This window comes from Pocillopora verrucosa, chromosome 4 (genome assembly GCF_036669915.1).
Source record: "Pocillopora verrucosa isolate sample1 chromosome 4, ASM3666991v2, whole genome shotgun sequence".
Taxonomy (NCBI): Eukaryota; Metazoa; Cnidaria; class Anthozoa; order Scleractinia; family Pocilloporidae; genus Pocillopora; species Pocillopora verrucosa.
Window position 1 is genome coordinate 11,038,351 of NC_089315.1, and position 27,663 is coordinate 11,066,013.

General features: G+C 38.3%; 2 protein-coding genes and 2 pseudogenes across 7 annotated transcripts in view; 1 reads left to right on the forward strand and 3 right to left on the reverse strand.

Moving 5' to 3' along the window:
• Window positions 1–1,414: 1,414 nt before the first annotated feature.
• LOC131788951 (uncharacterized) overlaps window positions 1,415–27,663 on the reverse strand; it is a 61,595-nt gene continuing 35,346 nt past the window's right edge. Inside the window, exons 14-17 of one of the 6 annotated variants that reach the window (XM_066165772.1) lie at window positions 4,620–4,655; window positions 3,861–3,920; window positions 2,558–2,680; window positions 1,415–2,309 (exon numbers count right to left, since the gene is read on the reverse strand). In XM_066165772.1, the coding sequence (XP_066021869.1) occupies window positions 1,876–2,309; window positions 2,558–2,680; window positions 3,861–3,920; window positions 4,620–4,655 (653 nt within the window). In that variant the 3' untranslated portion in view covers window positions 1,415–1,875. Of the gene's footprint in view, window positions 2,310–2,557; window positions 2,681–2,716; window positions 3,608–3,860; window positions 3,921–4,619; window positions 4,656–27,663 lie in introns of those variants that run through there. The other 5 variants (XM_066165771.1, XM_066165774.1, XM_066165776.1 and 2 more) reach the window with 5 other exon arrangements.
• On the forward strand, window positions 13,644–15,076 carry LOC131777641 (putative nuclease HARBI1). Its single transcript, XM_066164767.1, has one exon. It carries the CDS (start codon window positions 13,644–13,646, stop codon window positions 14,892–14,894), a length of 1,251 nt encoding a protein of 416 aa, XP_066020864.1. The 3' UTR covers window positions 14,895–15,076.
• LOC136280109 (uncharacterized) lies at window positions 16,496–21,623 on the reverse strand (annotated as a pseudogene).
• LOC131774053 (uncharacterized) lies at window positions 18,434–21,091 on the reverse strand (annotated as a pseudogene).

The following is a 27,663-nucleotide window of genomic DNA, read 5'->3' on the forward strand; positions in this document are numbered from 1 at the left end:
TCTGTCCTTTAAGAAGATCAAACCTCAAGGAATGAAAAGTAGACGAATGTTAGAAGAATTCCCAAGGAAATTTGTTTTTGGCTAAAAAAAAAAATCCACAGACTTCTCGTTCGCGGTGTTGCTGTACTTGTCGCAGGTCTACACGCGAGAGCTGCGTTTTTCACAGTTTCGGTTCCGTGATTATATTGCACAATTAATGTGTTATGCTAATTCGGATGAATCATTTCCGAATAAGACAGTCCTATTTGAAATATTAGCATTCCAAGCTGATACAAATAAACAGAAAGTATCTCCATGCAGATTTACAACCTCCGCATGTGCATTAAACATGTATTTCATGGTTGCTGTAACACAAAACATAGGGTCACCCGTTTTTTCTTCTTCGAAATAATATTGATACTGATAACAATGAAAAGATAACACCATGATGCGCGGTAAGTATACAGACATAATGCTGCTCTGTGTTGAGAGTAAGAGAAATTTAAAGCTGAATTATTTCCGCCCTGCCACGGTTCAGAATGACATTCACATTTTAAACACTAAAAAAAAGCCAGTTAGCCCTCAAGCAAGTAGTATCATGGAGCTAAGTGTGTCTAATGGGTGTAAAGGCTCCTCCATATTTACATAAAAGTGATTACGAGCTTTATAACAGATTCAGGCGATTTCAACCGTGATCACCCACTTGTTCCTTCAGCCGAGGAATACTATCTACAATGACAGTATTTTAGCATTAAGAGTCGACCAATTGCTTAAGGTTGTAGTGACTCACAACTGCTTTTTGGGAATTTTTTCCCTTCAGTACTAGTCCTTTGGTAAATTGAAATTTAGACCAACTACGCTTGGAATCATTTCACGGAATCATCTCATTTTTCACTCAAAAATTCATTGAATAACCAAGGCCAAAATTAATCACCTATATCTTGATGATGATGACAGTAGATTGAAGCATTTTATCCGTGAATAAAAGGGTAAAAGTTTAGTTTTGTGACCAGACAATAAACTCTGAGCCGCTTGAAAATTACATCCACGGTAAACATCTTAACTTATGTGAAGCGGTAAAATAACGTTGTTCAATATATATATATATATATATATATATATATAGGAAGTCTCCAAGTCGATTTTCGCGTGGAACAGTGCTCAATACGTTGAAGCAGAGCAGAATAAATATTATGAGAGGAAAAAAGGACGTAACTACATTTCCCGACAAGCCTGTTCGTGAATCGCTTCACTCTTCAGGGGTTTAAACCCCTGAAGAGTGAAGCGATTCACGAAACAGGCTTGTCGGGAAATGTAGTTACGTCCTTTTTTCCTCTCATAATATATATATATATATATATATATATATATATATATATATATGTGTGTGTGTGTGTGTGCGTGTGTGTGCGTGTGTGTGTGTGTGTGTGTGTGTACTCATCTCATCTTGAAAAAGACTTCCCTTTTGTGAAAAAGCTACAGGGCGAAGCTGGTCGAATAATGTTCCCTGAAATTATTGCAGAATTACTACTGATACGAGCCATTAACATTCATGTGAAAATTGCAGATTAGATTGAGGTAAACATGTTATTTGATCGGGTCGCTACCTTTCACGAAGTGTCTTTTCAACTTCTCACCGGAAACGGATAGAAATGACGAAACAAAATAGGTGTACGTACAACACATAGCAGATGCGAGAATAGAGATGACATGTCTGTCGAAAATTAGATTTGTAACACAGTAATACAGAAATAGATAAGTCAATGATGTCTCTCTTGAAAGTTTGAATTTTGTCCTGCAGTTCCTTTCGTATTACAACATGGCCCCCACGAGAAAGCTTACAAGGCAAGTATCGTCGTTTGCTTTTTCTGTTTATGATTTATTGCTTGCTTTGCTTTATTTTTTAGCTTTGTTCTTTAAGCAGTCAACCAATTTTTTCTCCCACGCTTCTTTTTCGACTGATTTCGAATAGTCTATGTAACTCCTCTCTTGCAGTTCCATGGGAAGTTTCCTTTTATCAACTTCATCAAGTTTGATGACAACTAGGCTGTCATCCCTCTTTTCCATAAGTCGATGAAGGGCGAAATCCAGTTCTGATCCACAATAATTACTATCAAAAAAGTGAGTAGAGACAATAGCAAGGGTTTTTCTACACTTGTAAACACTGTCCACCACATTGTCCCTAAAAAGGACTCCTGGTGTGAAATTTCTGTAATGTATGCAGCACTTCAAGCCATGCTTTTTTTCCAGAGTTGGGATGAGAGTGTTTACCACCCAATCCGAGTCTTGTGAGCTGAATATAACGAATGCATCGTACTCAAATTTTAAATCTGAAAAATCAAAGAAGTACGTATTGTTGATCACAGATGATGTGAGTCTGAGTATAGCAGTTTTCTAATCTTACAAGAGCGATATATCCTAATTTCATGAGGGAGATGTGTCTCCTGAATGCCATCAATAATAGATCACAGACGACGTCAAAATGTAGCTAGAACTTATTAAAATGGTATGCGAGCATAACGAGGTGCATCCGACTGTTGGATTGAATTCAGGTGAATTTTGAGGGGAAAAAACTAACCTGGCATCGATGGTGTAAGATCGGTTTTCGATCGTCGGCAATAACGCAGGGTTGCTATTACGCCTGCCAAAAAGGCAATGGCCAAAACTACTCCAATAATGATAATGATCGTATTTTTGTTACCTGGAAAAAAAATCAAATCAAACAGGAAAGTCGTATTATCATAATCTTCGCTTCGGACAACCCATTTTAATTTGATAACAGAAGGTTTTTTGTTATCACCAAAATTTTTCCAGCACCCCTATTTTCGAGAAATTCCTGTTCTGTCCACGTTGATCTCTACAAGCATAATCTCTTAATCCCTTAAATAGGTTATTCCTTCGAGGCCTTCTTCGGACATCCTTCCAGTAATTAACGGAGATATTTTGCATAAATATTTCGATGAGTTATCAAACAGTAAAGGTGATTTAGCGTCGAAAGGGTTCAATTTTTAAAATCTGCAAGAATTTTACTTAATACAGGAAAGAAAAGTTAACCTGATCGTGTTATAGGTAGTTGTCAGAAATTATCTTAGAAAGTCGTATCTTTTATGTATTGTTTGTGGAAACATGAATAAATCAAAAGGCAAAAAGTATGAAACATGAAATTTTAAAACGTAGGAAGTGGAGTTAAACACTAAAAAGATAATCATATTTTTACGTGAAAACTATCCCTTTAAAATAAAGTTTATGGCTGGTAGAACAATATTTGCAATGAATATATAAAACATATCTATTTGCCAAAATTGTAAATGGAGGCTGTATACTCAAGAAAAACAATTTGTGTCCTAATTTTAACTAATTCGCACTACTATTAGGTCTGTTGTAAAGTCTGCTGATCCCTTCAAGAAATTTAACAGTACGTTGTCATTAAGTACGTATTAAGAATTATGTGCCTCTGCAGAAAAAAATTTTCCATTTTCCAGTCAGAAAGTAGGCATGTGAAAGCTTAGATTCATTTCTACAGCTTTGATGTCTCAAAATTGAAGTATGCAATCTTTTAAAAGCAAACCTGGTGTTAATATGTTGTTGTTGCTGGTGCTTTTTGTTGTTGTTATTGCTATCGTTGATCCTAAAGAGAAAAGAAAAACATTTGTGTCCTAATTTTAACTAATTCGCACTACTATTAGGTCTGTTGTAAAGTCTGCTGATCCCTTCAAGAAATTTAACAGTACGTTGTCATTAAGTACCTATTAAGATTTATGTACCTCTGCAGAAAAAAAATTTTCCATTTTCCAGTCAGAAAGTAGGCATGTGAAAGCTTAGATTCATTTCTACAGCTTTGATGTCTCAAAATTGAAGTATGCAATCTTTTAAAAGCAAACCTGGTGTTAATATTGTTGTTGTTGCTGGTGCTTTTGTTGTTGTTATGCTTATCGTTGATCCTAAAGAGGATCAAAAATTTGTTAATAAATATTTTTTTAGAATTACAAAGTTATAGCAGGTACAACATGACCCACAACAACAATATGACTACTATTACTACCACTACTACTAATACTACTACTACTACTTCTACTACTACGACTAATAATGAAAATAACAATAATAATAATAACAATAATAATAATAATTCAAGATTATTCACAAAATACAATTGATAAAATGAGTGTACGAGATTTCATAAAAATTCAAAATCACGTATAATACAAAAGCATTTAGCTTGAAAATTGCCCTTGAAAAAAAGGTTCTGGTAACACTTGGAGTTAACGTGCGTAACTCTTACATCAAAAAATGCCGTAAATCCTCTTGACCAGAAACCTCCCGCCTTGATGTCTAATCTAGCCTCAGAGCTTGTGACGGCACTTCTCAAATGTAACCGTTCGTTGTCGAGGGTTTGAAAATCGGGCGCGCAGTCCAAATTTCGTCTAACTTGACTTTGTGTGATACTTCTTTCATGTAAATTTTCAATGAGTAATAGAATGATTTCTCATGCAATTTGGTGTAAATAAGCGCTTTTAAGTTTTTCAAAGGCTACAAACTGCGTTCGCTAAAAGGGCTCATGCAAAATTGTTGTCTTGAAAAAATTAATTCTACTCATGCTTATTACCTATACACGCATTGATATTATAACGAAGACTCACCTTTCTTACAGTTTTTTTCATCTGTAACAAAACAATCTGAAAAAAAAAGAATGGAAAAATGCTGAAGAAAAAAACAGGCTGCTTAACAGTAAATTGCAATCTAATTGCGAAGTGAATAATCTAACCGAAAATTAGCTCAGTGAAACAGGATGTGGAATAAGTTATTAGAAAAGAAACGTTTTCTGGATCTTCTTGATGAAAGATTCATTTTTGGCTTAAAAGGCTCGAATCAACACAAATGTAAACTCCTGCTGCTTATTTCGATGCTTGCAGAGGAAAAAAAAACAAATTATTTTGGTTCCGCGTTCTGTTCTCCGCAAGCCATTTTTGAAAGGCTAAGAGACTCTAGCTCTTTCAGAAATGTTTTCCGAAGAAAAAACTTGGAAGTCCAGATGATCTTGCAGATCCTTTGAAGACAGCGCACTGTCTTAACTTGAGAAAATCATGGCACGCCGATCGATTTCATTTATGATGAATGGATGAAAACGTGGTGTATCAACATTTTCACTTTCTTCGAAATACTCGCCAGGATTTTCGTGTTCCTGTTTAGGAACAACCGATCCATAAGTGTTTACTGCCTCGGAATCTACAAAATCAATGGATTCATCTGATTCCATGCCGGATTAAAACGTATAGAACTGTTTTAAACAGAATTATTTTGACAAGCTCTTTATTATCATCGGAGAAAACGCAGAAGGTATTTTGAGACAACGTGACAAGGTAAAAATAACTGACCAATCAGAGGCGCTATTAAACAGAAGGGGAGGTTCAAAACAAAAACAAACGACCTCGTTGCATCAAGGTTGGAAATGGGCCTTTAAGGTATTTTAATCCTAACATTCTTTCTCCCACGTGAGTGATAATTTTAGAAATGAAACCGTCGTATATCAAAATTCTTCGAGGTCCAGTGGACAGGAAGTTTTAAAAAGATGTTCTAGAAACTAGATAGTTTACGTGCAAAAGGCACAACGCTATCACAGAGGTCATCGGCATGGCCAAGGTATTTGTAGGTAAGATTGATTAATCGAGTGTGTTATTTTCGTCAGTCATCTTATCATTACATAGCGCAGCCTCATAGCGCAAAAACCGAAAACTAACCTCAATAAACACATCGTAACTTAAAAAGAAAGTCCTGTAGAGCTAGCCATCAAACCCTAATGTGATATTCCTACTGAAAAATTTGAAAGTAGTACTTGAATTTTCTGCATTTCGCAGCTTGTTTTGTTTTGATTATTTTCTTGCTTTTAGTGTTATCGGTGCTTTTGTTTTCGATTTCTCCATTCGGTTTGTAGGTAATTAGAGTAACTAGCAATGATTTTGGATGAAGACGACTTCGGAATTGGAGATTATGAAATTACGTCCCTCGCGGTTAATCGTGGTGATTACGAGTTAAAGTTCTAGACTTATAAACATTCCTTGCCTTTTAGTTTGTCTTTGAACTAAAATAAACATTGCATTAAATCAGTGTAAGAACTGCTTAATCACCCCTTCATTTGATATTGATTCCGCGTCATCTGCTTGAAACCTGAGGCCACATCTCCTCCGGCAGAGTTTCATCTGCCCAGCTAACTTCGATTCATCATGAATTCCAGAAGGGCTTGGACACAGTACGCACAGAATTGCAACATTGCTCCAAATGAACACGATTGCAATCACACCGTTGAAGACAGACTTATACATTGTTGATAGTCGAGATTCTAGCGTGCTCAACTATTCGCACAGACTTATAGCAGTAGTGGAATGACGTTTGCATTGTGGCGTGGTTGTCATTTATATCTCACATGACAATTATTGATTGTTATAATCACGTTTCTATGGATCACTCTATAATTGGCTGAAACAACGTGCTTTGTCATAGTACATATGCATGAACGGTGTCACGCCATGGTCCAATTTGTGCAATACGCGACCATTTCTCGAACTTTCCCCTCGTTTTTGTTTCCTTCTTTTTCACACACAAGTCTTGCATGACTTTTAGAACGAACATTGAAACGAGTTATTGGCTCTAATTGATACAGAACAATGTGTAGGTAACAACAGCACACATATGACAATATTTCGAAATTTAATTTATTGATTACATTTGATTCTATGATTAACCGCGTGATTGACATATCAATGGCGTAATCGCTACGTAAGTTGATATTCAGTTTTAAGAAATGAATAGATCCCGAAAACAAAGACCCCAACACGAAGTCCCCGAAAACTAAGACTTGAAGACGAAGACCCCTTATTTTCTTTACTGATATTGATAAAAGATTCCATCAAACAGATCTGTCAATTGCTCCCCCTGTCTTGCGAATTAACTGCATGTAGGAACCGTGTAATTCGGAATTCCGTAATTCCTTCAAACTGCAGAAATTTCCCACACTGCAAAAGCCCCCACGTGCTTTCTGCCCAGAAGGTCTAGAAGCTCCGGCAAATGGAATGGTACAGACACTGCGCGAGCAGTTTTGCCAAAACCAAATCGACACTCTTAATGTCGTGCTAGGCCGCCTTGAATGAATGAAGAGTAATGCCGTGACACCGGCTGGCGTTTTCACAACGGCAAGCCGACCTTTTCTTTGAACAAAAACGGCAGGGAAATTTTGAAGGACACTAGTTTTTTTCGAAAATAAATTAAGAAAGCAACAAAAAGGAAAAGAGAGAAAATAAAGCGAACTCAGCTATAAAATTTAATAAAATTGTCGGCAAGTTATCAAAATCGTTTAGAATGTTCGACTTCCTGCGTAAGGATAAGGTTTCTCAATTTAGCCCTGGAGGGTTCATCGATGCTTTCTCCGCATTCTCATTGATATGATTTATCGGCATTCTCATTTATGATATGCTTAACTGCATCCTCATTGATGTCACGTTGGTATCAAGTTTGATTGACACGAACGTAATATCAAATATGAGAATGTGGATAAAGCACAGACAAACCTTCTAGATCTAAACAAAGAAAGCTTATGAGTGCGCAGGAAGTCGAATATTTTTAACAACTCTGATAATATTTATTTAATGAACCGATGATCCGCTAAATGTTTTAAAGGGCACGTAAACCCAAAAATGTTTTTCTTATACTATGTAAAAAGTGGCGTAGAAAACGAATTTGAAATTAGTTTTGTCCAATTCGACTTATTTTAGGAGAAAATCGGCATTTTCAACTGAAATTCCATTTCCGGTAAAAACAATAGCGAGAAGTCGTGACGTAAGCGGTAAACGTACCAGGCAGCAGCAAAGCACAGATAATCACACCGGAAACGACTAAGCTAAATATTTTCTGTTTCATCTGTTTTGTTACATTTTGAGATCGATTTACTTGAGTTGTTTCTGCCATTGATTTAATAATACAGTACTAGAGCTAGTTGTTTTTTTCGCTTCTTTCCTGGCAGGAAATTTCGCTAAATTGCCTACAGATAGCTTGTTCGTTGGTGTTGGGGATATCTCGGCAAACACTTTAGGGTCGCTGTGCTATCTTGTGCGGTAAACAATATCCTTCATCTCAGAAGCATTTCCATCGATAAACAAGTTGTATCATGTACATTTCCTTGCGTGGCCTTCATAATTATCCAACCCTGTTTGTGTTTGCTTCGATTTGAAATATTGAAAAGATAGTTTTGCAAGCTGAAATCAGGATCTTTTAAGTTGTACTCAAAATGATGAATATTATCCTACTGACCTTTGAATGTATTTTCACTGCTGTTAAAATCGTGACACAAATTCTTCTGCTGTTTCTCTGCAGGGTTTCTCAAAGGAAGCACCAAGCGGGGCTGGCTTGGATTTTCTTATAGAACATAAGGGTTGATTATGGGATCCTGTATAGAATTCTTTGTATCGAACCGACAAAATTCCAGATCACGTTATTATACACTGATATCAACGAATTCTCTTTCTTTGATACGTGTTTCGAATTCAGGCAAAGGTTCAGACATGTCAGTGTCTTTTACGGGCTCAGCGCTGGCTCCCGAACAACTGGCTTCCCCATAATATTTCATTAGATGAGAAAAAAGGTGTTTTTAGAGAACCAATAAAGCTATTGTTGTTTAATTAACGAAACGTTTTCATGTAAATCAATTTTGTACTTTCTCTGTTGACCTCTAACTTTTGAAGAGCTCAACTTCTTTCTCAGTTCGGTCGGCCACTTCCGAATCCTCGTCGTCTGCCGACTGTATGGGTCGTTTTTTTTTACTTCCAAATAATTTGCTTCTGGTGAGGCCTGAATCGTCGGTACAGCACCAGGAAGAAAAATGACTGCTACAAACAACAGAACAGCTCGACGAAATCGGCTATTTTCACTTGAACAAATTTCACAAATTGTCGCTTCAAATTTGCGTCATTTGGAAATATTTGCATTGTATGCCCAGTTTTGTTTGAATCAGAACAAAACTGGACGACACAACGCTTCACCATTACGAAAAAATCGATTATATTGAAGCAAACTGTAAGTAAAAAAATCAAGACGAGACCAGCAAACAACGGCTGTAGAAAAGACTCCTTCGTGCCTCACGCGATTATAAAACGAGACTTTGGAGGGTCCACCCGTGACGTCACAGGAAAGATGGCGCCATTCAAGCTGGCGAATGTTTCGAATTTGGAAGAGCTTTTACAAAGTGAAAATGGACTTTTGAGAATAAACGAATGGTACCTTTGGTGTACTTGATATATTTACTAAACATCTATGTGAAAAGAAAATGAACGTTTTTTGGGTTTACATGCCCTTTAAGGCTTTGATCGAATCACACCCTATATAATTTAAACTTGCCTATACCTCGCGCCATGGCCTCTTGAAAAACAATAAAAGGCTTTTTCAAATATCATAAATTAAAATTTTCTGTCCTTTAGATCTTTGTGTTTCTCCACCAAAACAATCGAGAAATATTACCCGAACCAGGAATCAACTCAATAGATGGTAACTGAGCTCCTTGAAGACACAGTCAGTAAAAAGAATTTTACCGCAGACGCGACGCGAGACAGCTCGATGAATTTATTTTCTTAAAATAATTTAATGTGATTCATCCTCAACCTTCTCAATCACAAATTGAAAGTTTTGTCTATTAGGATATCACTTGACTACAGGCTCAATTCTGGTATAATTAACACGATTTATAATCAAACAAATGCTCGATGCCGTCTAACTAAATTACGAACTTAAATGATAATCTAAGCGACAAGAATGAAATAACTGAACGACTATGATCGCACAAATGCACGACTGAGAACAAGTAAAACTGACGAAAATTGAAATGGAGACTAAATATAGCTACAAAGGAGGAAAAACAACAATCTTAATGATTGTCCTTTTTATACGGCTGAATGAAATAAACGCACTGGAAAATTAAAACGCATTGCAACTCCGCAAAGACTTTATGACTCTCTTTCGCAATGCAAAACAGAGGCAACGCACGAGGTTCTGAAAGGTGATCTGATGATAACGTCACTATCCCAGACGACAGTCACAATCACGTCAATCATCGGTAGGATCATTTTCATTTGATTATTTAAGTGCCACTCTCGCTAAGAGCGGTCCTCTCGACTTCCCGTCGGAAAAAAAGTTTTCTTTTATTTTTTGCCCATGAAAAGGGTTTAGGACACATGTTTCAAAAATAGTTTAGTTGTTCCCCAATTCTCTTTTTTTGCGTCGCCATAAGCTAAAAGGGATTTTTGGCCAGACCACCCCTGAGGACAGCAATCGAAAGTGTAAATTTCAAAGGTTTTGTCCAGCGCGCAACGACTACAACAATGTAGCTCACAGAATTCTATCTTGCTACAAGTTACAAGATGTATTCAGTTAGTTCACAGACAAAGTATGGAAACTTCAGCTGAATTATTTTTCATACCAGCGTGATCAGAGGAGACCCTTCTCTTCGACCTTAATTTGCATATCAAAAATTCACTACTTTGTACGAAAGAATTCTCAAAATGCAGGCCTTAATCGGGGTTAAAAAGCATATCAGTGCATAGTTTATACACCAATGAGATCACGGATTACCTCAAACCCGCGGTTATATCTCTAGCTTCCATTCACCATCTTCTAAAAAACAGCGCAAATTCATGTGTTTGCTCAATTGCGCTCGTGTCAAAGATCATTTGCATGATTCTTAAAATTGACCAAGATCTCCTTTTCACCGTTCAAACTACGTTCGTTAATCTTCTACGTCGAGGATTTTAGGTTTTCACAGCAACTGAATGGAGATTAGATGCCGAGTTGTCCTAAAACGTTGCATAAACGTGATCGGTCGTAACGCTTGTGCGCTTGCGTGACTTACAAAGTAGACAAAGGTGATCGGAAGGCACCTTCTCGATAATTTACGTTGAAATATCAGGTCATGAACAATGCACAGTGTGGAGAAGATCAAAATTAAAGAATAAATTTAGCACTCTGGTCATAACAGACACATCACGTTGCTTAAAAGGACACAAAAACAAGTTAAAATAGGTTACAGTGTTTATATTTACAAAACAACACACATACACTCTGGAATAATTCTTGCAGTTTCTCCCGAGATTTAGTATACGGTACCCGATGAACTAACCCTCCTTTCCGCAGATTATTTTCCATCACTAATGATGTTACGCTCTAATGGACCACAACGGTTTCGAGCGACAAACTCGACATTCCCCTGCGACCATCAAAATCAACTGGACAAACCCAGCTTGATATATTGCGTGACGTGATTGTGCAAATTTTTCCCCTTGCCCTATGGCCTGTTTGGCGGGTTCCATAAATTAAAACCAAAATTGGTTGATGTAACGAATTAGAATCGAAAGTTATTAAAATGGACTGAATTACATTTTAATGAGAAGTTTAACTTATAAAGAGGTTTACTTGACTCATGGAAAGCAAATATTGGAGTGGCTTTGAGTATTTCAGCCCTGATTTCTCTCCTGGAATGTCGGTGTCACACCGGATTTGGACCCCCCGCGGATTTGGACTCCCCGGTCCAAATTCGCTAGCGCAATATATGGACCCCCCTTCACAGATTTGTTCCCCACTACCAAAATTTCCTTTTAAGCATCTTTTGTATCATATTTGATGACGAATTCTATTTTCAAGCTTTTTTGTCGATGTTCTTTTCAATTACAACACAACATTACTCAACAAAGGTAAAGAAAAACAGCCATTTGGTTCCAATCCTGCCGCATTTATTATAGCGAGTCGTGCAGTATACGCAAGAATTAGATGCGAACAAACTGCTGCATTCAAACGATTGAAATTGTAACAATAAATCTTTGCTTCTTCTGATGCGAATCAACACTGATACGAAACGTCATAACAATAGTGGTGACTATTGCGTCCAGTCACAAAAATAACTCAGGCTGATTTTCTAATTAAATAACATTAAACAGTTTCTCAACAAGAAGAAGTAACAACTCCTACTACAAGTCGTTCGTAAAGCCTATGATAAGAAAAAATGTTTCTATTCTGGACTATTGGAGCTTATTTTCAGATGCAAATCAACATTAATGTCTACGTCTTAACTAAAGTGGAGACTATTTCATCGACCTCAATCTTATTTTCTAATTTTAACGATTATTAACTGTTGAGGGACCTGAAATAACAAACTCGCACTGTACCATGTGGTCTCAGCACTTGGGCATTGAACAGTAACAAAATAAATTAGTGTCATAAGTTTGTCTCCTACTGAATCTAGCGGTGTTCGACTATCGCGGAAAAGGTTCAAAAACGACCTTTCTCCGAACATTGAACCAAATGCTTGCACATTTTCCTTTGGTCAAAAGAAGCATCCGACGGGTCATTTCTTGCTGCCAGTTCGTATGCATCGGCGATACGCATATTTTGAATTAAAAACATACTTTAGTATGCACTGAAACGCTAGCAGATTTGGACCGGGGGGGGTCCATATCCGCCAGCGGATCTGGACCAGGGGGTCCAAATCCGCTAGGACACCGGGACGACGTTCCGAGTCACTTGAAGTACTACCAGCTATCCAGCGAAATCCTCGATCACAAGTTAATTTTGTTTCGTTCCGGTCATTTTGACCACGTTATGGAAAAAATATAACAGTTATTGGTATGTTCTAAACACCGAACACTTAAAGAAATATTGGGAATGCGGTGAAAATACTTGTTAACAGCCACAGCACAAGGGAAAATGTGAGGCAGTAAAAGAAAGCCAGACTGACTGGAGATGTTTTCGAAGTTTTCGGAATTATAGTTGTAGTCGGATCACATGGGTAATATGGTTGCAATTTCTCGAGAGTGAAGGCTATTATTTAACTAAAAATTGATTCGTAAGTGACTATCTGGGCTATCTGCAATAGCAGACAAAACCAGAATTTTCTTGACAAAATCAAAGGACAAATTGTGTCATGACGAATTTTTGTCTCGAGTTTTGCATCCGCTTAAAATTTCAAAACTGTCAAATTTCGTCAGCGCTTGATCTGCTCATGAGACCAGCTGGCATAGTTTACCAATGGACTCAAACTCCAGTTTCAGGATTCATCGTACATCGTTTCAAAGTTTTAAAGTCCACGAGTTTCGCAATAAAAGAAAGTTAATGCCTTCCAGGTAAATTTTAGTAAGTTCAATAGCAAGCTGGTGGCAGCTTTTACGACAAATGGCGTCGAAAACGCAGTCTCCTTTCACTCCCTCACTGACATTCTTCCTTTTAGCTCTGGATACTAAAAAATACTTTTACCACATTTCCAGTGTCCTCTCAGGGGTTCTGATGTTTAGAACATACAAATAACAGTTTTATTTTTTCTAAATCAGGGCTGAAATACTCAAAGCCATTCAAATCTTTGCTTTCAATGAATCAAGTAAACCTTTTTAAAAGATAAAATTCTCTTTAAAATGTAAAATTTTTCAGTCCATTTTAAAAACGTTCGATTCTAATTCGTTACATCAACTAATGCCCTGTTCACACCAATTTAAACAAGTTTCATTAAACGTAGTTTTTTTAAACATGGTTTTATAAAACATGTGTTGCTCAAGAACCGTTCACACTGCAGACTGGGTTAGGTATTACGCAGCCTCGTTTTGATATTAATTGTTGCCAACAAAATTAAAGACGCAATCAAAATGGCGCTCAGTTTAAATCACAATATCCTGCTGTTGTTGGCGCAGTCACGGCTGAGGGACAACCTCAGAATTACACAAAACCGACAGAGAAACGCAAAGAGACGGTTTAATCGCTATTTCCGTCGGAGACGTCTCGTTTCATCATTGTTCTTTCGTTTTTTGCTTCGATTTCTTCTCCAACATCTTCCTGTTCGCCGTATTTGGCTAAAACCCCGGTCGCAGATATTTTGGGAAGAGACTTGCCAAGATTGGGAAGAAAAGGACTGGAATGAGAATTTTCGCATGTCTAAAGAAGCATTTAATCGCCTTTGCCGAGAACTTTCGCCACATATCTCTAACAGGGACACCAATTACAGGAAAGCCATTACAGTGCGTCATCGAGTTGCCATAACATTATATTGGCTTGCGAACACGGCTCACTTTCGAACGATCGGAAATCTATTTGGTGTCGGAAAATCCACTGTTTGTGGTATTGTGCGACAGGTATGCGAGGTGATAGTGAACGTTCTTCTTCCCAATTATATAAACGTTCCCCAAAATCAACATGAAGTCCAAGAAAAAATTGAAGGTTTTAAAAGTCGCGCGGGTTTTCCCCAGGTGGTTGCAGCAGTCGATGGTTGCCATGTCCCAGTCATTGGACCTCGGCAAAGTCCAGATGATTATGTTAACAGGAAGGGATTCCACTCATTAATCCTTCAGGGGCTAGTAGATTGTAATTATCTATTTCTTGATATATGTGTTGGATGGCCGGGTAAAGTACACGACGCACGTGTCTTCAAGAACTCTTCATTGTTTGCCTTGTGTTGTGCCAGAGCTTTTCTTCCGCTCGACATGTCGGTGATGATATCTGGTGTACAAGTTCCTCCCCTGATATTAGGTGACTCAGCTTATGCTCTCAGCAATTGGCTGATGAAACCATATATTGATCGTGGAAATCTGACCCCAGAGGAACGCAGTTTCAACATAAAACACAGCACGACTAGAGTAGTTGTTGAAAATGCCTTTGGTCGATTGAAGGGAAGGTTCAGAAGCATTGGGAAGAGACTGGACTTAAAAGTTGAAAATGCCTGCAATGTCATCGCAGCGTGTTGTGTTTTACATAATTATTGTGAGATGCGAAACGAGTCTTTTGATGACCAATGGCTCAATGATATTCACATTCATGCTGGAGTTTGTCCAGGTGATCCAAACCAAAGGCAGAACACAAATGCTGTTGCAATAAGAGATGCAATTAAAAGATTCTTAATATAAATATTCATTGTCACATGCATCACTTGAACATGAGTGTTCAACATAAGCATCTCTCACAGGCAAATAATCCATCAAAGAGTTTGCATCTCTAGCTCAAAAAAGTCGTTTATATGAGTACTTTCTCCCTTTAAGGTTTATTGTATACAGTGCAAATAGTTTCATAAATAATGGGAGAGTCAAGATCTTTTGAAGGACACTCCTCTAAGAGGGTCAAGCAGTGTTCCATTTGTAATTACAGTTGTATAAATTAGATTTGAAAAGTAAATTGTCAATTGTGTAAATTAAAATTACTGATGGCAAACTTTGATTGTCTGTGGTATTCTTTGAAACCCCCACATTTTTTTTGAACATTTCAAAACCTGGACACCATCTGAGAACCATTAAAGATGCAGTCATTGCAAGTTTGCCATTTCACATGTGAAATAAACATATTAGCACTGAAATTATGCTAAAAAATTAGGGAGTAGTTTGAAACCCATGGTGTGACATATGCTAATTTGCCATGCATACAACATGTTCACATAAAATACTAATTTGAGTGCAAGACTTGCATCTTCCTCTCTGAGTATTAGATGTAGGCGTAAAGAAGGAGGGGGACAATCTCAGCTTTTCGATCAAAGTGTTCAGTTTGAATAGCAAGGAGATCTACTCACTCAGTGACATGGCCTCAGCTGGCATTAATGTCAGCAAAACTAATTTAATTCACTATTTTTTTGCTCTTGTTCCATTGCAAGTGACTGTGTAATTATACACCAGACTTTTTTGGTTAGTCCCTTACAAGAAAGAATAATTAAGCAAACAAACACACAGAGCTCTCTGTTGTAAATTTATCAAGGAGACTTAAAAGACATCATTCATATGACCCTCTCTCTCTGAACAACTGATGGAACCTCAGAAACAAATTTCATCATTTTAAAGGTGGATCAAAACTTTATTTCAAATATTAAATCAATTTTTCCAAAAGATCCTAACCACTGTGCACAAAAATATTCATTTATTTCATTAATTTTCTGGAGCATTTTTTAAATACTCTGGGCCAGGTCGTTCAAAGGTGGCTTAACTTAACCCAGGGTTAGTGTGAAATTTGATTTCAAATATGAAAATTTAAAAAGAAATCCATTTTCTTTTTTTTTTGTCTACAATTTGATGATTAGATGGTCTAAAAGGAATAGGGAAAATTACCCCAAAAAAGACTCCTGAATAAAGAAATAAAGAAGCTGAATCAAAATGTAACCCTGGGTTAGTGTTAATCGGCCTCTGAAAAACAAGGCTCTGCCGGAAAATTAAAAATAACACTTAAAGGAAAAAAACGATTTTTATTTTCTCAAAGAAAAAAAAAAGCATATTCAATTGAAGATAACTATAGAAGACAATTAGTTCAAGTAAAGAAAAGTTAACCAGAGCATGTCAACATCAATGATCTAATCGGTAAGTTCAATATAGTTTTCTTTTTTTTCTTGCACCTTCTCCAACGACTGGGAATCGGCCATTAGATTTCGTGAAACATCGTTCAACTTACAGCATAAATAAAGACGAAAACTAAACCAACTGAAACTGTCGCAGGTACGATCGCAAATTAAATTGTTGAAGACACGTACTTTTTATTTTCGAAGTACCTGCGCCAATTTCAGCAGAAACTCCTGGTCTTCCTTCCTTCTTCTCTCCTCCCTTTCTTCTTCTCGTCTTTCACGAGCCTCCTCTGCGGCAAGAAAACTCCTATCAGCAGCTTGTTGACAGGAAACAAATGCCTCTAACGCCTTGTCAATTTGTGTTAAGGCATCCGTCGTTGACACCTTCCGCTTCTTCGTAGCGGGTTTGAAAAATGGCTTGCCAGCATCTGTTGTTCTTTCTGTGAAGGAATACAAGAAATCTTTAAAGGCAGAAGTTAAAGTTTGAGCCAATACTTATCTCAATATTTTTGTTCAACTCCACTCATCTTGGAAGTAAAATTATCAAGAAATTTTGTTAGAGATTACAGACAACGTAGGCGCCGATATTGAAACATTTTCTTGGCCTATTGTCTGACCCTCCAATCAGCGAAAGTTTTCAAAGCTCACCTGTCAAACATTCACCCTTGTTTGGTTGAGGAAATCTGCCGGCTGTTTTGTTGTTGCTGCCGACGCTGGTGCCGTCGCTGAAGGAAGGCAACTCTTCGTTTGGTTCATCGTTCTTAATTTTTTCATTGTCTTCTTCTTCGTTGTCCGCCTGAATGATAATTTTTGAAGAATTTACCACAACCTTCGGTTTGGTACATGGTTTTTTTGAGAGAAATTCATCGACTTCGTCGAAAAACGCCGGCTTCCTCTTTGGAGTCCCGTTTCCGGTCTTCTCACATTCGTCTTTGTAGGAGCGATACGCACTTACTAATGTGTGTACTCTTGTTTTGCAGGCATCTTCATCACGGTCTTCCTAGCCTGCCGCTCGAATAAAATCACTTATTTCTTGCCATACATATCAAACTTATCTCCCACGAACGTGAACATTTGCTGTGTCCAGTCTGGCGCGGCCAAAATTTTTCGGTATTGCGCAAGCGCAAGAGGTTAGATGGCGGCGATGGCGGCAGTGAGAGTTTAGAGGGAGATCATAGCACCAGAACGATACTCGGAAGAAGTCTTTTCATCGAAGCTTTGCCGAAAAAAGACAAGAGTAAAAACAACCGACCGTAAACTATATCCTGTGGTTGTAACAGACGTGGACAAGGTCGGAAAGCGAGTTAAGATCCATTACGTTGGCTACAGTGAACGCTACGACGAGTGGCGGGCATGTGAATCTGAAGACAACAATCTTTTCCAGGGGATGGAACTTCTTTCCAGTCCGTCGTCTTCTTCGCTTGACGATCGCCTGGAATTGATTCACGGGGAGCTATATCGTGAAATAAAAAAGAAGCTATATTCTGGCAGGAAGGATGATCCGTCCACTCGTGTTGAAGTTCGAATTGATCAAGATGTATTTAATGGAGGACTGGCATTGGCGGGAAAAGCAAAGACAGAGCGTGGCAAGGTCGTGTACAGTATTGATTCTAATCAGACATTAAACCATTTGCTTGGACTCAATTGGGATGAACGTATTTTTAACGAAAATGGTGACTTTGCATTTGTTATTGAAGGAACTGTGCGTTTCTGGTTGGCTAGAAGGAATCCCATTCAAGAATTCAAGGTAATAGGGGGAAAGTACATCAAATCTGAAATAGAGGACAACTTTTATTTAACATTTACATTTGTTAGAGGAGATGGAAACAGGCATAATTATGCTACGATGAACTGACTTGTTTTTATCCATAATCTCACTTTATAGTTTATATTTTTTTTAATCATTCTGCAGATAACAATACAAACAATGTCATAATTAATTAATATAAACTGTATTGATACTAAGGGAAAGTGTTATGAGTATCAAACTGTGATTAAAGCAGGCTTCAGTTTTTATTCTGGCCCCGGATAGTCCCAAAATGTTTTCATCTTCTGCTTCACTGCAACAAAATTATTTTTCCATTATTTTGTATCTCATGAAACTTTTTTTAAAACGCTGTTTCTGTGGAATCATGGAGGTTGTGATTTTGTTTTCTGTAATCTATAAATAAACAACAGCCTCAAATTGTAACTTTGCACTGTGATACATCTAGGTAACCAGAGAATTGATGTTTCTCTACCATTTAAAATGTATCTCTATGAAGCACCAGAACAACATTTTGGGACCCATTTACCTTCACACTTAACAAGGTGTGCACAACAGGTACGGTGATCACAATGTTTACATTGCTTGGTGCAGGTCTTGATTGTGTGACCTGGACTGGAACAGTTACTGCATTTGTAATTCTGTTTCACCCTCTCATAACCAGCTGCCTTCCAAAAATTGAATTCTGTATTTCTTTAAGAGAAGCTGTCGCAAAGCAGAAATTCCTCTGTGGTTAGAGGATCTAAAGTAATTCTTAGAAGCTACATCATTATATTTCTCCATACCCTGCTGATTAAAATATGCAATGTTTTTATACAACTTTAAAAACTCAGGAACATGAAAATATAGGGCATGCATATATGGTGTGATGTCTTTGGCTTGGTATAGAGACAAGAAAATCTTAAACCACCCCTCAATTTTTTCTTTAAGGTGATCAATTGACTGATCTGTTGGAAAATCAAGTTTTAAATCACCAATGATGTCCATGAACCCACCCCATAGTAACTGAAGCTTTTCTGAATTGTTGTAACCAGGCAAAAGAGAAGAGAACTGAATATTTTGCATGACCTTTAGTTTTTCAGGACCCGTGAGATCTCTATAGTCCAGTTTTTTTGTGTCTTTGTTTATTCTCCACTCAAAAGAAATGCCAAGGGTTTTGAGAAACGTTTCATATGCTGCCATATGTTTAAATTTCTCTCGAGAAAAACCATTGTGAAATGTTGTTATCTTCTCACAAGCATCCTTTCTCCTTAATTCCCTGATTAAAAGTTCTGTTAAATTATCTGATATGCGGAGAAATAAATGTAAGGTATCAATAATGACACGATCAATTGGTATGAAATTAAATAATGGAGTTGCTCTGCAATTAAACCTTTTTGATTTGGCAAAGCTTGAAATTTCCTCCAGTGATCTGGCACCCTGAGCACTGTTAGAAAGTGACCATACCCTTTGGATGTCATGTCTCTGGTTGCGAGGGCATTTGCACCAGATACAGGCGTAGTCTTGGTTAGCAGCCCCCAACCCACAGACACATGCTAGGAACTTCCAATCCCCACCGAGAAAGTATTCAATATTATAGGTTTTACCCTCAACTGTTACCTTATTTAATTTCGACATTTCTTGTGTTAAATCAGAGAGACTTTCCTTCAGATTGTCATAGTTTTCACTTGTCTTGAGTATAGCCAGAACATAATTGCCCTTCTCACTCATTGCAGCCTCTTTCTCATTTAAAAAGCTTAAGTCTTTTTCCAATGTTTGTGCCATCTCCACTTATCTTCACCCCAATGGTATCTCCTTCTAAATCTCCTTTCCTTTGTAAGTTGGCAATTTGTTCCTTGAGGCTTTCTTTGAAGCTGATTTGCACCCCTTTTGCTTGACCAGGGGTATCTCTTATTTTCCATTGCTGGTTTAATTCATTTATCTTTCGAGTTGTCTTGTAAGTATTTGGTATTGTTTTAGATCTCAATGCCATTTCATGCCATGCATCATTGGAAATATTTAATTTGTCCTTGATGTAAATCCAGTAGTTGATGTCATCAGCCTGGGTGTCAGTTATTTCATTTCCCTCAGTGTCCGATTGTTGCATTTGTTCCTCATCGATTAAGTTAAAAGTGTCATTCTGTTCTGTGTCAGTGTTAAACACTTCAACTTTGGTGGCCATAAAATTGTACAATCCAAGGAAAGTAAGAGTGGCCTGACATTCCTCTTTCATTTTATTTTTAATCCTGTTTTGGTGCTGCTTTGAATACTCAGCGAATTACTTTTTTTCAGGGCCTCTAATTTCTTTCTTGTTCTTCTTCTCAACTTTTTTAACAAGATTTTGAAACCTTTTTTTCAGATAATTGCAGCTCCTCTCTGTGTCGCCGAGTTTTTTCTCGAGTTTCTGTCGCTTAGTTGTTTCATTCGCCAAAGATTCTTCCAGTGTTCGTTTCTTCCCTCGTAAATCCTGATTCTCCTTTTCGATAACGTATTTGTGAAGTTCGTGATAAAATATCTTCACTTCATAAGTTTGGTCACGCCATTTGTTTATGATTCTTTTGACACCGAAACCTCCACTTTTCTTCTTGACTCTTTTGAGTTCGGCACACAGCGACCCAATCTTTTTTCGAACGACATTTATTATTCTGTTGTTCACAACAACACCGCGAATGCCCGTTTCTTGAAAGATCTTCTCCACGATTGCAGCGAAGGCAGACTCGCCACTACCCTCTTCATTCTCTTTGGCAATTGTGTAGAGGAAATAGCTGAAAGTTGGATAAAACGACTGGGATAAGATATATGCGAGACTATTAGCGATGAAAATTTAATTCATTAGTTGGTGTACGGAAAAAATGGAGACAGTTAATTTTTAAGTTCTTATTAATAACTTACTTGTTGATACTGCATGTGAAGAAAGGTGGCGGATGGCACGCAAATCCATTATTTTGATCTTCCGATCCATCTCCCACAGCCTTCACGGATCCGCAGAAAGCGAATAATAGGAACACCAGAAGTCCTCCAACTTTAACGGAGATTTGACCCATCCAAAATACTCGAAAACAAGCCGAATTATATACCAAAATAAAGGAAATGTTTCGATCTATTCGAATTTGGCGGTAAAATCGAGATCCGAGCATGCGTAGAAGAGTACGGACCCATTGTTTTCACACTGGCGTGAAATGACCTTTGATCGTCTTTAAATATTGCGCAAACTTGATTTGAAAACTTGGATTTTGACCCATTAAATCTTACGATTTTGGTATTTTAAAACGTCTTATACAATAGCTTTAATATTCATTTTTTTTAATTCGTTGGTAAAACTGATCGCCGTTAAAATGTTTTTGAGTAATCTTGTAAAATGTTTCAAATCTTAGGCGTTCTTGAGTCAGACATTGGTGGGGGCGTGATCGCCGGAACTTGATATAAGCTTTTGTTAACACTGAGTTTGATATGAGGCCTCTTTCTGGTACAAGATATTAACTTCATTTGTATATTTTCGTCCCCCCACTTCTGTAGTAACAATAACGTTTCCTGGTTTTCCCAAATCCTTCCGCGGGTTTTTTTGGCAACCGCCATCTTTAATGTGTTTAGTTAAACACGAAAGTTAAACAACCTCATTTAGGTAGTTTTATTAAACACGGTTTTAAACATGTTTGGCTACACGCGCCCGCGGTGTGAACAGGTAGTTTAATAAAACCAGTTTATTAAAACAAGATTTAAACATGTTTAAGCTTTGGTGTGAACGGGGTATAAGTTTGGTTCCAACTTTGTAGAACCTACGAAACAGGTCATATGAAAAAGAGAAAAGTTTGCACAATCATGTCACGCAATACATCAAGCTGGGTTTGTCCAGTTGATTTTGATGGTGGCAGGGAAATTTCGAGTTTGTCGCTCGAAACCGTTGTGGTCCATAAGAACGTAACATCATTAGTGACGGAAACAAATTTGCAGAAAGGAGGGCCAGTTCATCGGGTTCCGTGTTCTAAATCTCGGGAGAAACTGCGAGAATTGTTTCAGAGTGTATGCGTGTTGCTTTGAAAATATAAACACTGTAACCTATTTTAACTTGTTTTTGTGTCCTTTTAAGCAACGTGATGTGTCTGTTATGACCAGAGTGCTAAATTTATTCTTTAATTTTGATCTTCTCCACACTGTGCATTGTTCATGACCTGATATTTCAACGTAAATTATCGAGAAGGTGCCTTCCGATCACCTTTGTCTACTTTGTAAGTCACGCAAGCGCACAAGCGTTACGACCGATCACGTTTATGCAACGTTTTAGGACAACTCGGCATCTAATCTCCATTCAGTTGCTGTGAAAACCTAAAATCCTCAACGTAGAAGATTAGCGAACGAAGTTTGAACGGTGAAAAGGAGATCTTGGTCAATTTTAAGAATCATGCAAATGATCTTTGACACGAGCGCAATTGAGCAAACACATGAATTTGCGCTGTTTTTAAGAAGTTGGTGGATGGAAGCTAGAGATATACCCGCGGGTTTGAGGTAATCCGTGATCTCATTGGTGTATAAACTATGCACTGATATGCTTTTTAACCCCGATTAAGGCCTGCATTTTGAGAATTCTTTCGTACAAAGTAGTGAATTTTTGATATGCAAATTAAGGTCGAAGAGAAGGGTCTCCTCTGATCACGCTGGTATGAAAAATAATTCAGCTGAAGTTTCCATACTTTGTCTGTGAACTAACTGAATACATCTTGTAACTTGTAGCAAGATAGAATTCTGTGAGCTATATTGTTGCAGTCGCTGCGGGCTGGACAAAACCTTGGAAATTTACACTTTCGATCGCTGTCCACAGGGGTGGTCTGACCAAAAATCATTTTTAGCTTTAGCTTACGCAAAAAAAGAGAATTGGAGAACAACTAAACTATTTTTGAAACATGTGTCCTAAACCCTTTTCATGGGCAAAAAATAAAAGAAAACTTTTTTTCCGGCGGGAAGTCGAGAGGACCGCTCTTAGCGAGAGTGGCACTTAAATAATCAAATGAAAATGATCCTACCGATGATTGACGTGATTGTGACTGTCGTCTGGGATAGTGACGTTATCATCAAATCACCTTTCAGAACCTGGTGAGTGGTTAGGATTGATAATTATAAGTTTAAACGGAAACAGTGTAGGTGACAGAATGCTGTGAGTTGAGTGTAACACCTACTGCGTCCCTTGCCCTTGTCAACGTTGTAATTTGGCATTACCAACTGAGTTGTTAACATAAATTGGTCGCCGGCAAGAGAATTGATAATGTAAACTGCCTACTGCAAAGAGCTTTGAAACTCTTTACGATGGCCAATTTACGTTAACAACTCAGTTGATAACATTGATTACCTTCTTGATGTTGGTCCACAGAATGGCATAGAAACATTGGTAATTAACACCATTGAACGGGGGAGAGGGACGAATAGCCTGCAGAACACGCGTTAATGTAGTTGCGCTTGTCGGTCGAACAGAGGCAAGCGCGAGGCGGCGCGAAATGCGAGTCACGCGCGAGGGGAGGAGCGCAAAAACATTTGCGCGTTATTTTTGTTTTCCACGAAACACACCATGAAACATATGACTGATAAACTTCTCTCCTTGCGTAAGGTCGGTTGTGAAGTCGTCATCGCGCATGGTCTCGACAAATTGCTAAATTAGCCATAACTCGCCACGAAATACCACGTCAGTTTAAGTATTTTTTATTGTATTTACCGGTATGTGTGTACAGCCTGTTTTAATAATTGTTAACATGTTGTATGAACAAATTACGAGGTCTGAAAACATACCTCCTCAATAAGAGAGATTTTACCGAGCTGTTGCTCTCTGTAAGGATCAAATAGGCAATGAAGATCAGAAGGAAATCCTTAGGTCAAGTGATAGTTTTTGGAGAAAAAAATCCAAAGGTTTTGGGAGCTGCGACTTTTCTCCATAGTTAGTTGAGGGGACATAACCTCCCACATATTGAAGACCAGCCTTCTCTCTCTCTGATAACAGAGTTTGGGTTGGATGATTGCTGCTACAACAAGCCTTCGTGGACTTGCAGTATACCAGCATACTATCTGCCACCTTAGTTGCTAATAATGTTGCAGCATTGTGGGATAGTCCTGAAAAAAACTTTGTGGATTGCAATGGCACTTGACCATAATATTTTCCATAAAACTTCTCGATGTCCCCATTTTTCAAATATCCATCATAAATTGTTTTCAGCACGGTAAATTCATCAGTTCCCTCATCAAATTGTTTGAATTGGTACAAATTCAATTCATTCCTAAGGCTTGGTGCAAAAGCTCTGCCTCTGTTTACAGTCTGTATGGCATATTTTACAATTTCAGCAAGACTGCTTGGAGTGAGAGTCGTCCGTTCCTGTCTGTCGTTTTCATTAGGGTTATGCTTAGAAGCTCTGTGTCTCTGGTAGCCTCCTCTTGTCTTGTATTTCTTTCCACATTCACTACAAACGAAATCTGCCGATTGAACCTGTGGTAAAAACGATCACAAAGTGGTCTTGGTCATTACCGCAAAATGCATGGACATTTATGGCCTTCAAAGTTAATTTAAGCTTACGTTTACGTACAGTTTTGTCATCTAGCTCGACAGTATCTTGGCGATACAAAATTTCGCGTAGTTAACTTGTCAACGTTGGGTACGATGGTCAAGTTGTTGTCAAAGAGTCGCCTATGGTACACTTAGGGTCACTACGGCCGAAATAGGCCGAAGAATTCACATAGAATATACTTACATCAATCGCTGTAGTTGAAAAGTGTTTCTCGATTGCTTCATCCTCCTCTAACATGTTCAAAATCGTTTCAAAATCGTCTCCAAACACGAAGAGTTCGTTTGTAGCATCCGCCATCTTGTTTGTTGTGTGCACGGTCAGAGTTACGTGACGGGTCAATTCAACCTCGGCTGGGACTCTATTGTTTCGCCGGCTTTCCCAACCAGTCCCCTCTACTAACTATGTTTTCTCCAAGAACTCTTTGGAGGATCTTGTCAGGAAAAACAAGATCACGGGAAGAAACTGTGGTCATATTCGGTTGTGCATCGCTCTTTAAGCAACCCATTGCTACCTACTCATCGACGTGGAAAAAAGGTTTAAGTTTTTAGCCGATTATCAATGCTGCCAGTTCGTTCTCATTGATCACAATAAAGATGTAGGTGTTTTATCACTTTGATGTATCACGAAAATATTTTTAAAATGCTCAAGCACATCATTTTGATCTCTCGCTGCCTCGAGGTAGCTGTTGTAGCGTCTTTCGTGTTACCAAGCCAAGGGAAAAGCTAGAAGTAGACTTAACACACGTCAAAAAATTGAAAATGCTCTGTTAAGTTAGTTCATACAACGATGGTTTGAGTTAAAGCCATCGTTGTATGGATGATAAACGACAATGACCGCTACAAAACGACAAATCGATGTCTGAGAACGAGAGTGGATTATCTTATCCGTCTTGTTCGCTAATTACAGTAAATTCAACAGCCAACAATTTTTTTCGCTCCGCTGTCGCCATTTTGTTTCTATTGACCTCAAAACATACCTCCTCAATTGTGGCAGCCGTTGTCGTCCACGGAAACAGCGTGCGTGACAGCCGATTACGTGACGTAACATGTTTCCCATTTATCGCGCGATGATTTTTCATAGTATCACGCGATAATTTTCATTTATCGCGCGACAATTTTTCATCTATCGCGCGATAATTTTTCATTTTTATCGCGCGATAATTTTTCATTTATCGCGCGATAATTTTTCATTCTTCGCGCGATATTTTGATTTTATCGCGCGATAAAAAAATGTGGCATGTCCTCTATGGGCCACCGTAGTTCTGACTTGTTTTTTCATAATTGGCAATTCATTTAAGCTTAAAATGTATTTGTTGCCAGAAATTACGTTTAAAAAATTGACATTTTGGAATTGAAATCCGCCATCTTTGTTATGGCGTAGCTAAGACGTCAAATGAGTAAGCACCAACAGAATAAACATTTCTCACAAAATTCATGCAAACAAAACGCTTTAATTGTTTACGAGTTAGAGTGACGCGAACCCTAAGACACAAATGCAGTGCGTTGTCAGCCCTTTTAATACAAGTGGTGTTGTAGTCTTTAGTCTTAGGGGTGAACTTCATCGCAATATTTAATTGTAAAGAGCTAATAGACCTCTTCAGTTTGTGTGATTTGTTTTCCTAATGGAGGTAAATTATGAGTAAATATGGATGTGGACGAGACAAAATTGAAAGAAAGAGTTCTTAAGAGAATCATCATATCACCTAGTTAGGGAAAATAAGAGAGGGGAAGTTGTTACATGTAAACAGAGCCTAAAGTTAAACGGCGAGCGTCAGGAAGTCTCCCTTTGCCAGACAATGCTTAAGATATTGATCTCATTACAAATGGGCGCCTGCTTGGCTTGGCGAAGTAGAATTTGTTTGTTTCAACCGCATTTGTCTGGGTTCTGTTCCGAGCATGTATCAATGTATTTTGTTTTTTCCTAGGAGTATGTGATTGGCAGGTTAGAGACAGTTTACTTGGTGGACTTACAACAGACTTGGTAAAGAGAACAGAAGCGTGATTCCTTCGTGTGTTGTGGCATCAATAGGAAGTAATTCCCCAGATGCAGCCGGAAATTATACAGGCTTTAGAGATGCCGAGGACAATGAATCATGGCCGGGATAGTCACGTTTAATCAATAAACTCGTCTTTGTTTTTATTAAACACTTAAGGAGGTCCACAGTCTATCTACGGCGCTCTAGGGGTATCGGCTCCAGTTCCGATCATTAAAATACCTTTAACAGTCTGTTCCAAAAATAGAAAACTAACACTGTAAATGCCAGTGGCATTTTAGGCGGACTATTCAATTTTTGTATTTCTATTTTTTACACTTGCTTAATTTTTTTCCAAACCTGGATACATGCCGTGCGAGAAGGTCCTCTTTAGGAGGGCGTGGAATGGGTGCGATGATTTTTGGGAGATCAGGGACTTGAACTTGCTCTGGCTCTTCTCCTGTGTCTCTCATCTCCAACACTGAGTATAGCATTTCCGTGACGTGCGGCTTGGTCTTCTCTTCGAAAACAGGCCTTACAACACAATCCTTCATCCCCTTAGGATAAACATAATCGTTTCTCCCCACTCGAAGCCTCTGCTTGAGATCGACCAGTGCCCGAATTGTGGTCTAAAGCAGTTAGCTGTGTAAGTGCTACCATTCCCAGGTATTCAAAATGTTGCCGCTTGGGTGCGTATTTGTTGTAGAGTGAATGGTACACTTCCAAGGCCCCTGTGTGGATGGTCTTCGTTAGAAGGTCCAAATCCTTTAGAAGTGTCTTCTCTAGCACTACATGTTTTAACGCTTCGTGTGCCGGGGAACTTACGATTAGCCATTTTGTTTTACGATGTGCCCTTGGGGAAATGGGCTCGTGTGCACAACAATTGTACAGCACAGACGAATCCCAATCGTGTTTGTCAACCGTGTGGTGGAGGATGCTGACTCACTTCTCTTTGAGGAGCTGGGGATTTCTGTCACACGTCATCGCAGACCAACACATATGGTTACGTTTGTAACGGATTTTATCCAAGGAGAGAGCTTGGACTTGATGTTCTTAGTCAAGTGCCACACGTCTACCTGGTGCTCAACACCGAGGTCCTTGT